General features: G+C 34.9%; 1 protein-coding gene across 8 annotated transcripts in view; it reads left to right on the top strand.

Moving 5' to 3' along the window:
* The window catches only part of CEP128 (centrosomal protein 128), a 390,388-nt gene that overhangs the window by 180,342 nt on the left and 195,656 nt on the right, over positions 1 to 14,390 (top strand). The window contains exon 21 of one of the 8 annotated variants that reach the window (XM_073895675.1): positions 4,132 to 4,233. The exons of the other annotated variants lie outside the window; for them this stretch is intronic. Within the exon in view, the coding sequence (XP_073751776.1) occupies positions 4,132 to 4,139 (8 nt within the window). The 3' untranslated portion in view covers positions 4,140 to 4,233. Of the gene's footprint in view, positions 1 to 4,131; positions 4,234 to 14,390 lie in introns of those variants that run through there. 8 annotated transcript variants of the gene reach the window in all.

Here is a 14,390-nt window from a genome sequence, read left to right as displayed (position 1 = left end):
GACAATATTTTCTAAGAGCCTCCTGATTCATTTAGGGGTGCTATAACATTGTTAGTAGTAATTCTAGCCCCATTTTGTACTATGATTTGAGTTAGCTCTCTAGTATAACATCTGAAAAAAATTTAAAAATACCTGAATACCAAAAAAGTAAATAGTATTAAAACTATGCGTATTTCTAAAATAGTTTCAGTCCTTGATAGTAAAGTGACTATAGCTTTTAGATTATAATTTCCTGTTTGCTATTGATGATAAACAAGCTTAAGCATGGTTATAAATGTTGAGTAGAAGGATTCAAGAATGGGAGAGGTTGAACAGGTAAAAGAAGGGTTAATTGGTATTGCAGGATCCCAGAAGGTATGAGAATGGATGGGGTCAAAAGTAATAGTGGAAAAATGAATCTTGGAAAGAATAAGGAAAAGAGTTTTGCTTTTCCTCCTTACCTTTTTAGCTCTTTGAATACACTACTATTTTTGGCAGTTTCACTTATCACAATAATTTATGTAGTGATTTCTTTATTTTGACTGTTCCTCAACATCTGTGATTGGCTTTAATTGATCTTTGCCTTGTCTATGCTCAATACCTGCTTAGAGAAAAGGACAGAAGGAATGAGAGGTAGCTACTGGATTTGCCATGTAAGTCTGAGAGACCTGTTTTAGTAGAAGTCTTGTGCATTTTAAGCCAGATTGTAGCGTGTTTTTCATGACTATATTTTTTGCAAGCTGCTTCCAAAGGTTAACACTTGTTATGTGAAGGATATCCAAGGCATAGAGCCAGCTTAGTGATGAAGCTTGTATACTATACCCTCATTATTCTAACTTTATAGAATATCTTTGAGGATGAGCATTTTTACTATGTAACAGAGATATGACTCAGTTTTTTTTCAGTTTTCTAAAATTGCTCTGCTGTTCAAGGCACTGACTCTAAAAACACTGCATTTTCATAGGTTCTCATTTACCTGGTTTGACTCTACCCTTGGTGTCTCAACTTTTAAAAAGCTTTTCCTTTGGTTTCACTATTCCTAGAGTTCTGAGAAAGTCCTTTCAGCTGATTTCTCTGTTTTTCCTTGCTCTTTGTCTGAATCGCTGTACCAGTTCTGCAGTTGGTAGATGGGTGAACAGGATAATTTCTTAGAATTCATTTGTGGGACAGAAATAAGGGAGGGACTTGCAGACTAAGGCATCTTTCCTTCACTAGATATGGAGTTGCATGGTTTATATTTTGTGTATGACATTTTTTTATTTATTGGTTTAATTTTCCCACCACTCACACATTCATCTATTACTTAGTCCCACATCAAGGCATTTTTTTTTTGACTATATGAAAGAGTATTTGACAATCATAGCATTTATATAAATACTAGTTATTGTTGTCTAACAACAAGGAGAACCAGTTTTTTTTTCTATTTCATACTGAAGTGTAATTAAATTAATTTAGGGGATGACCTCTAAGTATAATATATTTATTTGGATTTTGGTTAATTTTAAAAAATCTGTTTAGGACTTTATTTTACATTGTTACCAGTTCAGAAGTTCAGTGATGTTGATTATTAGAGATAATGAAATACTATTTTTGATTGATAATTGAGGAAATTATTTAAACTCATTAAATTGTCATTTTTGTTTGATATGAAATTATACATCTCTTATTTTTGGGTTTTCTTCATAATTATTTTCAAAAACCAATTGAGAAATAGTTTTTTTTAAAAAAATTATGTCCACTATTTGACTCAAACTAGAATTTTGTTTTAATCTCCATCTGTGTTTTTGCTTATATATGTTTCATTATGATAATTTTATTTCTTTTTTAAAATAATTGTATTTGTTTTATGTTTTATTTTATGATTTGAAATCCAGGTAAGTCAACAGGGATTGAAATTGTTTGTTGAATGTTTCTAGGACCAGAATTAAATACATTAATGATATGCCTGGAGCTCCTGATACACAAATCTGTGCAGGTATCAACTTCAATTGAATATGAAATCAACATTCACATTGTTGGTAAATTGGCAACAGAAAGTTTGGCTAATTATTCTTTAGTTAGCTATAAATATCTCTGCCCACCTGCCCCTTTATGTAATGAGCCTAAAGCTTATGCTCTTATTGGCTAAACTTAATTTTAGAGACAAACATTTTCAGTATCTCCAGTAATATGCTTAGTTGGTAATAGTTAAGTATTGACTGGATGGAGAGTTTCAGATATTTAAAATTTACATTTTTCCCCTTCTAAATTATTGGATATGTGTGTGTGTATTCTGGACTATATTTTGGAAAATCCACAAATGTTAAATATATGATATGAATGAATTCTTAGATTTTCGTGTTTCATCCTCTGATAGATTATCTACATTATTTTCTGCTGTTTAATAGTACAACAAAGCTGGTCTACTTGAGTTTGAATCATGAGCATACTCAGGGAAAAGAGTAAGATAGAGGTACATGTGCTAAAATAGATTTGAATGAGTTCTTAAGTCAGTAAATAGCTTTATTGAATTCAAAGCTTATCCTTACTGTGTTTGAGTTCTTTTAAGCATTATATCTTTTAAGTGTTATATCTTTTCTATTTTGTTGCATACATAATAGTTATCAATTGTGGCAGGCAGAATAATAAAAACCCACCTTCTCAAAGATATCCACATCCTAGTTCCCAGAACCCGTTAATATCTTACATTCCATAGCAAAAGAGATTTTGTGGTTGTGGTTAAATTAAGGGTTTTGAGAAAGGGAGATCATCCTGGATTATGTGTTTAGGCCCAGTGTAATCATAAGAGTTCTTGAAAGTGAAAGAGGAAGCAGAAAAGGAAGTCAGAGTGATTCAGTGTTAGAAAGACTCAATTTACGGTTGATGGCCTTAAAGATGAAGGAGGAGGGTCATAAGCCAAGGAGTATGGGTGGCCTCTAAGAAGCTGGAAAAGGCAAGGAGAAGGATTCTTCCTTGGAACCTCTACAAAGCAATGCACCTCTGCTGACATGATTTTAGCACAGTGCGACCCATATCAGACTTCTAATCTACATAATGAATTTGCATTGTTTTAAGGCACTAAATTTATGGTAATTGGTTAACAGGATACATGGTAAACTAATACACCAATAAAATCGTGAAATTAGAGATTTGTGATAGTTTCTCTGACACTTTATTCATGGCCTATCAAGTAATTCTCAAGCCTGCTTAAACCTCTTTGGGTACATGTGTCCATCTTTGGATGTTTGTCAGAAAGTTAGGAATATACATATATTACTTTCAGTCTACTAAAATTAACTTTGAAATGCACTGAAATGAGGCCGTTCTTAAAATGTGTGAAATGTGGTATTTTCAAAATGAATATAATTTCCTTATACCTGTCTATACATATTTGGTCCTCTTCACTTAAATATAGCAAGAAAATTCAAAGAAATTGCATTGGGTTGTGAATGAACATGAAATATAGATACTTATTGGCTTTGGCTGCTGGGAGGCCTTTGTTCATTATTATAGCCCTCCCCACCTTTACATTTTATTGTTCTTCCACTTTGGCTTAAAGTATAGTATTAACATATACATAGAAGAAAATTAAAAAATAAAATCTCAAGACAAAAATACAGAGCAGAGAAACAATGTCCCTGGCACCTGAAGTGAGTTATTGTAGTTTATCACTTCATTTACTTCCGAGTTTTCTGACATCTAAGAGGGATACTTGTTGGGTCACATGGTTCTTATCATCCTAGGTAAAGGGGGCACGGAAACTCCTATGAGAAACAAACTTATTCTGGAAACTGAATTCAAGGGGAATATATTATATTCATCTTTCTATAAGCAATGTAACAATGCTCCGGTTATTGTTTAGATAGTAATAAGAGCTAACGTGCATTGCTGTGTGTCAGCTACTAAGCGCTATAAACAATTTATTATTTTGTTAATCCCCAAGTAGGTATTATTCAGATTTTAAAAGATAATGATTGGGGGTTTATTTCTTTGTAGCAATTCTTCAAAATGACTAGGGACACGTTATGACTTTTGCAGTCCCCAGGCACCTAACCTTCAGGCCCCTTCCTCCATGAAATAATGAAAATTTGGGTTATGGTGATATGAAGATGAATATAATCCAGGCTGGACTTATTATTATATATTAATTATTATATTCATTTTTTCTTCTAGCTTTATAATAAAATGAATACATTTCATTGGCCAGAGACACTGTGCTTGCAGTGCCTAGTGGAGAAGTTGGCCTCAGAAGAATATAGGCTGTGCTATAATATCATATGGAGGATCTGACTTTACGGAGTAGGGGGTGAGGACAGGATTTCCTTAGAACGTGACGCATATGGGGATCCTGGGTCTGAGTAGGCAGCAGTCCGGTCCAGACGGTTGGCGGTGTTGTCCCAGCAGAGGGAACAGTGTTTGTGAAGGGCTGAAGCGGGAAGGAACTTGGCTGGAGCCAATACTGACATAAGGAGATTGAATGTAAGCACAAAGACTTTAACTGACCTAATGCTTTACAGATAGTAGACTTAATGAAATTACCTCTGTGCCTACAGTGGACTCAGTGTTCAGATGACTGGTGTCCTTTGGGTAGATAAAACTTTAATTTCTCCTTGAATTCTTGACTAAGTATTTGAAGTTTGATTATTCTTTATTGTGGAGTTAGTTGGAATCCAAAATGCTTTAGATACCAGATATGGTTGCAGAGAATAAACATATGCATGTCATGATATTTAAAATGGAAATATTTTTAAATAGAGGCTGCCAACATATTGTATATAAAGCCTGTATTGCCTTATGGCTATGAAATTTGAAACTCCAAGGAAAATTTTCTTATTTTATTAATGTGAAAGATTTCCTGAGAGCATTTAAAACCTATTCTGACACTTATGATTTGGAAGAAAGATTACTTTCTCCCATTTACTTGTCCTCTGCAACTAGTGACTTTACACAGTTTTCCTTGGTTGTGTTTTGTGAATCTACTCCTCCCTCCACTTAGATGACCTCTATCTTACTTCGCTCTGTATTACTTCATCTTCAAGGATTGCAGAAGCTTCTTATTTGCAAGATCTTCTTAACCTTTAGTCTGTTTCACTGGTCTTTACCTATGAGACTGCCAGCTCCCAAGACAGATGACTTTCCCAGGCAGACACACTCCAGTGGATGTGTTCAAGTTCACACCATTCCCTGGGCCCAAGCCATCCTTCATCCATTTCTCTATTTAATAAATAGATTTGGTAAGGATGACATCTTTTATAAATAACCTTGAATGTGCTCAGAGTAATACAAAAAAGTAAATCATTCTCAAACTTTGGTTTTGTATTTTTATAATAAATTACTTGCAACACACCCCAGAATTGACCTCCATTCAGTAGTGTTTCATTGGAGAACACACACACATGTGCGTGCACATACAACTGCTGTTCTAATCAGTTCTGCCTAATGAATCTTCATTAAACACAGCTTTGAGCATGAGATCCTCAGCTCAGAAACCTTCGGTGGCTTTCTCACTGCTGAACAAATAAAAGTTCAAACTCCTATAGGAGTCTTACCATTTTCCCCTCTTTTATGAAAACTCTACCCTTGTTATTAACCCTTGCTAGCAGACATTTTTCCTTTTACCACCCCATTACTATTAAAACTTTTGGATACAGTTACATGACATTTTACATATATAGCTTTTTATTCTGGGTATCTACATGTGTATTTTTTCATATTAAGTTTTAATCTCATTTATAGACCCTTGTCTTTCCATTGCATCTTGTACCAGTTTTTAATATTTAAACAGGAAATAAACATAATTATTGGATGTTTAGGTAGGAGTGCCGGTGGGTGGATGGATGAATGGGTGGACAGATAAATGGATAGCACAGATCTAGCCTCCTACCTCTTTATCCCATTTATTATGGTATCATCATCAGAAATCGTACTCCCAACAATATATACTCTAGATACTTAGGTCTGTTTTACCAATCAAAAAGGAAACAAACATCAATATTGATTTATTCTTCTGCTTCAGGACACAGGAATAAACATGAGGTATTAGACAACAACTCAGAATTACCCCCAAACTATGCTGATGATGTCCTTTATTAGCTTAGCTGTCTTCACTAAATCTTTTGAAACTAGGATAATTGGCAGTAAGAGAATCCTCCTCCTATCTCCCTAATAGTATTTGGAAAGACTTTGACATACATATTCTCCTTTCTAGATTTGATGACAATTCATCACATCAGCAGTGAGAGATTCCAGATTTGATTTCCTATTGAGACTATTGAACTTATACTCTAGTATTTAAAATTCACTTCTTAATGATGTCACACTTTGAAAAGATTCCTCTTCACAGTTCCTTTCCTGCAGGTGATGTTAAATCTTTATGTTCAACTATTCACTCTCAGCATCTTTGAGATGTCCTTTAGGGGGAATGAAGGAAGCGATTTCTTGAGGGCTTGCTGTATTCAGGTTTTATATGTATTTTCTCATTTAACCCTTAAAACAACCTTGGGCAATTATGAATCCCATTTTACAGTCAGGCAGCTGAGTCTGGGATGCAAGGAAGGGTAGGTTTTCTTCTCACAAGGTGGGACAGTGAATTATAGATGGTAGAGATCTTTGTGAAACTCCGTTATGTGTTTCTATTGTCATATCACCTACCAGAATGAACCAGTGCTACTCAGTCAAGCTCAGTAGGCCTTGCAAATTGGAAAGAACCCATCCTTCCCCACTCTGTTGGGCTTTTTTCTCTAAAGTTGTAAAGACATCAGGTTTTTGTTAAGAATGTTAGAAATAAAATTGCCCTGTCAAAACCTCCACTCTTTTTGGCTACTAGTTTAGTTGTTAATTAATGAAACTAATTCTAATATTATGGTATAGGACCTTTCTCTCCCATAACCAAGAAACTAATATCAAACCTTTTCTTATGTGTGCTGCTACCATGAATGTGATATCTATTTCCTAATCAGTTACCCAAGACCACATCTTTCTGTTGTGGTTTTAAAATTCAGAGTGATTAAAGGGCACGATAGTTTTCAGAGCAGCCAATGAGTTTTCATCTCTATGGAGCTTGAGCTCCATGGAACAAGTGTTTCCAAGAACTCCTCTGACTTCTGCTTTTATGGTCATGAGAAATTTGGCTCCCTTCAAAGCTTTCAGAGTTCACTGGAGTCAGGACAGGTGGATTTCCAATTTGTGATCTATGGTTTCTTACTCCGCCCCCTCCGTCCCCCCTCCCCCCCGCTTTTAACACAGCCTTATCTGCCACAAGAACCTCAGCTGCGTCTGGCAGTGTTTTAGCAATTACCCTCAGGTTTCACAGTTCTCTACCTTCTTCTGTTCTGAATGGAGAATGACTCAACATAGCTTAACAAAGAAGCACTTTCATCTGGAGAAAAGAGATGTAAACTGCAGCTGGAAGGATTTAGCTAAGATGTAAGAATACGTTGAAACTAGGAGGTTCCTAGAACTAAAATATCTATGGCAGTTGGACATAGATATTTATAGGACAGGAAGGAGTCCTGTCTTCAAAGATCTTCAGAGGGAAAGACATCTGTGTAGTATGACTTAGTTGCAATGAAGTGCTAATGATTATGAACAAATATAGGAGTTAATTTTCTTACTCCTCTTTAACCGAAATTGTGAACTCTCATTTAAATAAGGGACTGCTCTTGCTTTCCAGGCACTTTGTGGCTCTGGTTATTTAATATGAACACTCTGCGGAGGTATGTATCTAAGTAACACGGTCTCTTGTTCCTCCATATCAGTGAAGTCTCCGATGGGTTTTCTTTAGTATTTGTATCTTTGTTCATGGTGAGGTTAGAAAGTTTTTTAGGACAGTACAGGGAAGAGAAAATGGCTGCTATGTGTAATACAACTTTGCAGGTACTCTCTAAACACATAAATTCTTATAATAATATATTAAATATGTTAATTAGAATGGGGTTCATGAAGGGAAAAGAGGGAAATGCAATTTCAATGAAATGCTCGATTTCCAAACATTCTTCATGTAAAAGTTGTTTTGAAAAAAATAAACTGTTAAAAGAGGGAAAATATAACTAGTTAATATTTGGTTACATTATTTAGAAATCAAAGTAAAAACTCTGGCCTACTGTATTTATATACTGTTCTACAGTGTTCATTTCTGCATCTATATTCTAATTTTCTATTTCAATCTAAGAATTATCACTTTTTTTTGCCCTTCTTTTAATCCAGGAAGAGAAAAAATCTAATCAACTATTAAGAGAGAATAAAAAAGATTTGATTTAAATACCTTAAAAATAAGAGTTAAGAAGGATTTGAAATGTCTTCCTGCCCTTTGGGTTTGATTTCAGTTCTAATGCTTTTTACAAAGTTCCAATAGACATGTAGACCTGTACTCTTTTTTTTTTTTTTTTTGAATCTGTGGAAGAAACATTTGAAATGTGCTTTCTGGCAGAGGGTTACTTTAGGATTTGTTCTCTCTGCCTTTGTGTTGCTGGGCTCAGACATCTGCAAGGAGCTGACATGGACATCTGTATTTCCTCCCGAGGCTTCAGCACGCAAAGCTTTTTTATTGATTGATTTTTTTTTTTTACTTTACTGTAAATTGATCTTTATTCCATGTTCAAGTGATATACCCTACTATTTAAGTTCTTTATCATCCTGCACCCCCCACATCACATTATAACATTTTTGTGTAAGTCTTGCTGTAAGGTCAGTATTAGACAAGACTTAAATGTTGTTGGGCCTCAGCTGTACAGCGCCATGTAAACCAATCTGCACTCTGTCATGATGGTATTGTAGTGGTCCTTCAGTCTCCATGCCTCCATAATCACGTCCAGGTGATGAAGCATCTTACTAGTTTTCCATAGTTCTAGCTCCTAGAACCTCCATCTAAATTTCTAGTTTATTTTTCATTTGCAGTTTTTTTTTTTCTTGTAGTCTTTCTTCAGATTAGTTTACCTCCCAGAACACCTTGAAAGGCCTCCCTCCTTTTACATTTCTGGTTCTCAAATCTTTTACTCAACTTTTCAGCATCTCAATTCCAAAGTCCATTTTGTAAGAAATTGGGATTTAGTCACTATGCTTACTTTTTTTTTTTTAATGCTTTCTCTTTGAAATATCCATTTATTCTTATTATTACCTGGGTAGAAGTATTAAATGAGATCCATTGCTGTATAATGCACATTTGGCTGTATAGTTTATATTTTTCTCCTTCAGTTCAATTCATGCTAATGAAAGTATTTGTCTTGCTCAGGCAGGCCATAAGAAAGGCCAAAAATGCCTCATTTTCAGTGACTGCCTTTTAGTGTCTTTGGAGTATGTGGTGTTCCATTGTGTTCCATATGTGACAGAGACATACTCTTTACTTTCACAGAATTTAAAATTCTAATTCAGATAAGTACACAAACATTTATATAGAAAGCTATGAAAAGGATTATATAGTTGTGGGTGTATGTTCTATAGAAGGGAGAAGTTGTTGATGGAGTGACTCTGGTTGGTTCTAAAGTTGTTTTTTTTTTTTCATGTAGGTTTGTTGCTTCCAAGGAAACAGCCACTGAAGGGATGACTCTGTCTTCTCTGACTGTGAAATGCTATAAATGCCCTGAGGAAATATAAGCTGTAGATTACTGTAACATTCATAAAGAGAAGTTTGTCTTTGTGATTCTGTTACTAGGAATTTTCTCTGCTAGTCAGATGTTATTAGTACCCATTGCTTGGCTAAATCAGACATATCATAGCTGTTATGGTAGTAGAGAAGGAGAGGTCTGTTGACTTCTTTGTGACAAGTAAGGAAAGAAGCACCTATGCTTTGTAGGATTTGGAGATTGGGAAGGAAAAGGGGAGACATGTGCCAATTACCTGCAAAAAGGATCTTACAGGGTTTTTATTTTTATGCATAGTACCTAATACTACTTCTTCCCTTTTCTTATTCCTGGTGAAGGAACAGAGTAAGTAAGTAAGTAAATGATTTATTGGGGGAGAGTTATTTTGGGGGGATAATAGTTTTTTAGATCTCATCTCCCTCATTTGTAATTTTTGAAGATCTGTAAATGTAGCTGAAAAATACCAATGTCTGATTATTCCATGTAAGTTAATTAATTGGAATTAATACCATTTAAGATTTCCATTTTTTTTAATGATGCATATTTTTTCCAAAAGGAGGTTTTCCTCTTAGATTTTGATTTTGATTATGAATTACAATGTCTTCTGATCAATATGAACTTTCTCTTATACAAAATTCCAGCATATTGGGGTGCCTAGGTGGCTCAGTCGATTAAACGTCTGCCTTTGGCTCAGGTCATAATCCCAGGGTACTGGGATTGAGCCCTGTGTTGGGCTCCCTGCTCAGCTGGGAGCCTGCTTCTCCCTTTCCCTGGGCCCCTCCCCTCCCCTCCCCCTTCTTCGTGCATGCACGCTCTCTCTCTCTCAAATAAATAAGAATTTTTTTTTTAATTCCAGCATGTTATAATTCTTGGATTTATAGAAATTTTCCTCCTTGTATATTCAGTTTTTGTCAGTTGTGGGTCATTCCTCTTGGGGATAATTTGAGTAAGAGGGAACTTGTGTTCTGGAATAGGTAATAGAAGTAAAGGAACAAATTTTCTGCAGTAAAAGGCCTTGGGAAAATAAGACTGAGATATAGCATACCTGAACTTAAGAATTGAATTCCAGTGGTTGATAGGGGGGAAAAAAAAAAGAACAAAGAAACAAAACACCTTTGGTATCCAGGAGAGACAGTTGGAGGTAGAACTTAATAATAGGCAGCTTGGTTTTTCTTGTTCTTCATAGCCACATATAGTAAATATTTGTTGAGTGAAGTAATGGGTGAATGAACAGTGCAGCAAACAACTAGGGTATGTAGTCTAGAGTAAATAATCAGAATGTATTAATTGCATGGGGACCAAAAAAAGAATTAAGCCTCTCATTAGATCTTTTTCTAACAGAAAGGATTGAAAGAAACTTACAAGCATTTTATTGAAATTTCAGGAGTGTCTGATGACATATATAAATCAGTAGTAAGGGGCTCCTGGGTGGCTCAGTTGAGCGGCTGCCCTCAGCTCAGGTCATGATCCCAGGGTCCGGGGATCGAGTCTCGCATTGGGCTTCCTGCTCCGCAGAGAGCCTGTTTCTCAGTCTCCCTCTGCCTCTCTCCTCTGCTTGTGCTCTCCTACTCTCTCTGTCAAAGAAATAAATCAAAATCTTTAAAAAAAAAAAAAAATCAGTAGTAAGTTCTCACTGTTCTCAAACCTGAAAGTGTATATTGATATCTTTTTATTTTGCATCTTTATTGTTAATGTGAAAATAAAATAATTTTAAAGACTTTTATAGGGTAATTCCAGTCTTTTAACTTTTCTTTTTTCATAATCTTGAATTTCACAAATAAAAATTTGTCTTCTCTAGGTTTTGAGAACTTATCAGTGGTTAGAGTTGATGATAATTGAATTAATTTACTTAAAATTATTCCAAATTGGGTGTTTTTATAATATATGTACGTTGATGAATTGTTAAGTATTATTTTTTAAATGATGAACTGCTTGAGGGCCAAGATAATTTTATTGGATGTCATGTCTTTTATTACATAACACACAACAAATGTTGGGTGGATGGATGAATGACTGGTCATCTTTGCAAAGGTAGAAGTTGACTACAGGTCCAGTAGTACCAAATAAGCAAAAGTGTTACTAAGTAGTACCCTCTTGAATTATAATCATATGGTTCCTGAGACTTAGAGGTTATGAGAAGATAAAGCCAATTATTTGATATCCACAACACACCACAGAACCAGTCACAGTACTGTTTCTATAAAACTTTCTTGCCTTGTTAGGGTCCTCAATTATTAAATGAAGATAACTCTTTCTGTTTTAGGCTTTGCTCCTATAAGCCATCTTCAACCTTTCTGGGTTCTGTGTTATGATGGATGATTGTGTTCCATTCTGTGTAAGATACTATTTGGTAAAACTTCCCAGAACACTGTAAGATTTCAGCAATAGCTTCTAGTTAGCTCTTCATCTGTTCTCAAGTGACCTGGCAATCTTGCCCTTCTCTCTGAAGTGGGCTTTGTATGGTCTCCTACTGCCTCAGCCAATTAAGACCTTAAAATTAGGCTTTGAGGAACCGTGCTCATGCTTCCAGACACATAATAGCACCACTTTTCATTGAAGGAGATGAGAAGTGTTTAAGTTTGGCCAATGAACAAAGCAAGGATAAAAACAAGTGCTAAAATCACAATTAGCCCTGAATATTTTAATGAAATAAGGGTATCAGTTTTTGGACACTATTCCACCATTATGCTAGATTTCCCTCCATAATTTATGGTTCAAAGTTTTGTGCTTCTTATAGAGATAATTATGTAGTAAGGCATTTTGAAAAGGGTACTACACCCTTACTTTTGAGGCAAATAGCTTTGCTACCCTAGATTTAAGCCTGGATTAAAACATTCCTGTTGCTTCAAGCCTGAATAAGATTCTAGAATGTAAGTTCTTCAAAGGATCTTTCTTTGATTTGGGTGGGAGAGATGAGCATGCTTGACATTGAGCTATGACATTTTTTATAGATTTCATATATATTTATAAGTTATTTTCAGACAATGAATGTTTTAATTTCTAATTATGGTAGTTTGACTTATTTTTCCTTTAAAGATTCTGGCATTTTGTATTGAGTAGTTACTATCTTTTGCTTACATTATCATTCTGGATTGGCAGTATCCTTTCTAATGGTTAAAAGGAATAGTGATTGTTCCATTGACAAATGAGAGGTTTCTCTCTCTCTCTCTCTCTCTCTCTCTCTCTCTCTCTCTCTCTCTCTCCCTCTCTCCCTCTCCCTCCCCCTCCCCCCCTCCCTCTCCCCCTCCCTCCCTCCCTCTCTCTCTACTTATTTTCCAGTAGGGAGTCTGATAAGAATGGCAAGGTTGGTGTTCCTGTTTCAGTAACAAAAGTATTTGTAAATGGTAAAAATTTTTTAAAAGAAGTTATTTGCTCATATATGGAAATTTTGTTTTATAGCTATTAAATGCTTCAAGTAACTTATTTTTTTCTTAGACTGAGAATGGCAAAATATGTTATTTTAGACACACACCATATCTGTAAGTGTATATGTTATGTTTATGTGTGTATGTGTATTTATATTTACATACCAAAGAACAGAGGAGGTTTTGTGTAATCTTATGTTGACTGCACTCTTAGAATGGAGTCTCTGAGTGTTCAGGAACCAGCCTCAGAACATAATTGCCATGTCTGTGTTTTGTTTTGCACTTGTGATCGTGTCTACAGCGTGTCATGACACTGAATATTTCTCAGTAGGGGCACTCGGAATATTTTGAACTGGACAGTTCTTTGTGGTCCAGGATGCTCTCACACATTGAAAGGCATCTGATTATCCTGGTCTCCAAACCCTAAATAGCAGTAGCACTATCTATTCTCTGAAAGAAGAAAAATGCTCTCCCCCTCCCCAAATTCTTTTAGAGAACTCTTAGATTCTTTTCTCACAACACCCAAAACATTTTATTGCATTTACTTATTTTCTTATTTATATCCTTCCATAAACCTATGAACCACATAAGAACATAGACCTTGTCTTAAATATATTGGTGTTCCATGACCTATCACAGTGTGTAATCCATAAGCATTTCATTTAATACATGTTTATTAGATAAGCTGTAATATGAACTTTAATATTTACCTAATTACTTAAACTTAGCATTTCCCTCAGTTATTAAGCCATGTTGTGAAATTAACCAGAGATACCATATCAAGAGCTTTATTTCTCTGTTTAATTATCCATCTATTTGTTTATATCTTGACTTACGTAACAGATTTATACAGAGCTGTTAGTTGAAAAATGTACTTCATTATAGAGCAGTGCTGTCCAAAAGAAATGAAACACAAATGTGAGCTACATATGTAATTTAAAATTATCTTATAATCACATTGAGAAAGGTAAAAAGAAAATGTGAAGTTAATTTTAATAATGTGTTTTATATAACCTATCATATTTTAAATATCATTTCAGTATGTAATCAATATGAAAAATCACTGAGCTTTTTTCATATGGAACTTTTGAAGTTTGGCAGCTATTTTACCCATATTGCTCATCTCAGGTCCAGCCATCTGCATTTCATATGCTCAATAGCATATGTGTGGCTCATGGCTAGTGTATTAGACAGCACAGCCCTAGAAGACCCTCTGTATTGTCTATTATTTCATTTCATCAATCCTGCAATGAGACATTCATCTGTAGTAGGATTGCCAGGGTTGTTGAGGACTCTTTAGGAAGCAGAAGACAGTGACTTTATTATAAATAGAAACTTATATACTCTAATATTCTATTTATGAAACAAATATCTACTAATATTTACTAAATCTAAAAAATGATTTAAGGCATCTTATGATAAATAGTATAGCCACAATACCAAACTATCAGAAGGGAAATTAAAGATATGTAGAAATGATTTGAATAAG

Source organism: Callorhinus ursinus, unplaced genomic scaffold (genome assembly GCF_003265705.2).
Source record: "Callorhinus ursinus isolate GAN/ISIS: 27379988/994484 unplaced genomic scaffold, GSC_fseal_2.0 scaffold8, whole genome shotgun sequence".
In the NCBI taxonomy this organism is placed as follows: domain Eukaryota; kingdom Metazoa; phylum Chordata; class Mammalia; order Carnivora; family Otariidae; genus Callorhinus; species Callorhinus ursinus.
This window is presented reverse-complemented; position numbering and strand designations above follow the sequence as displayed.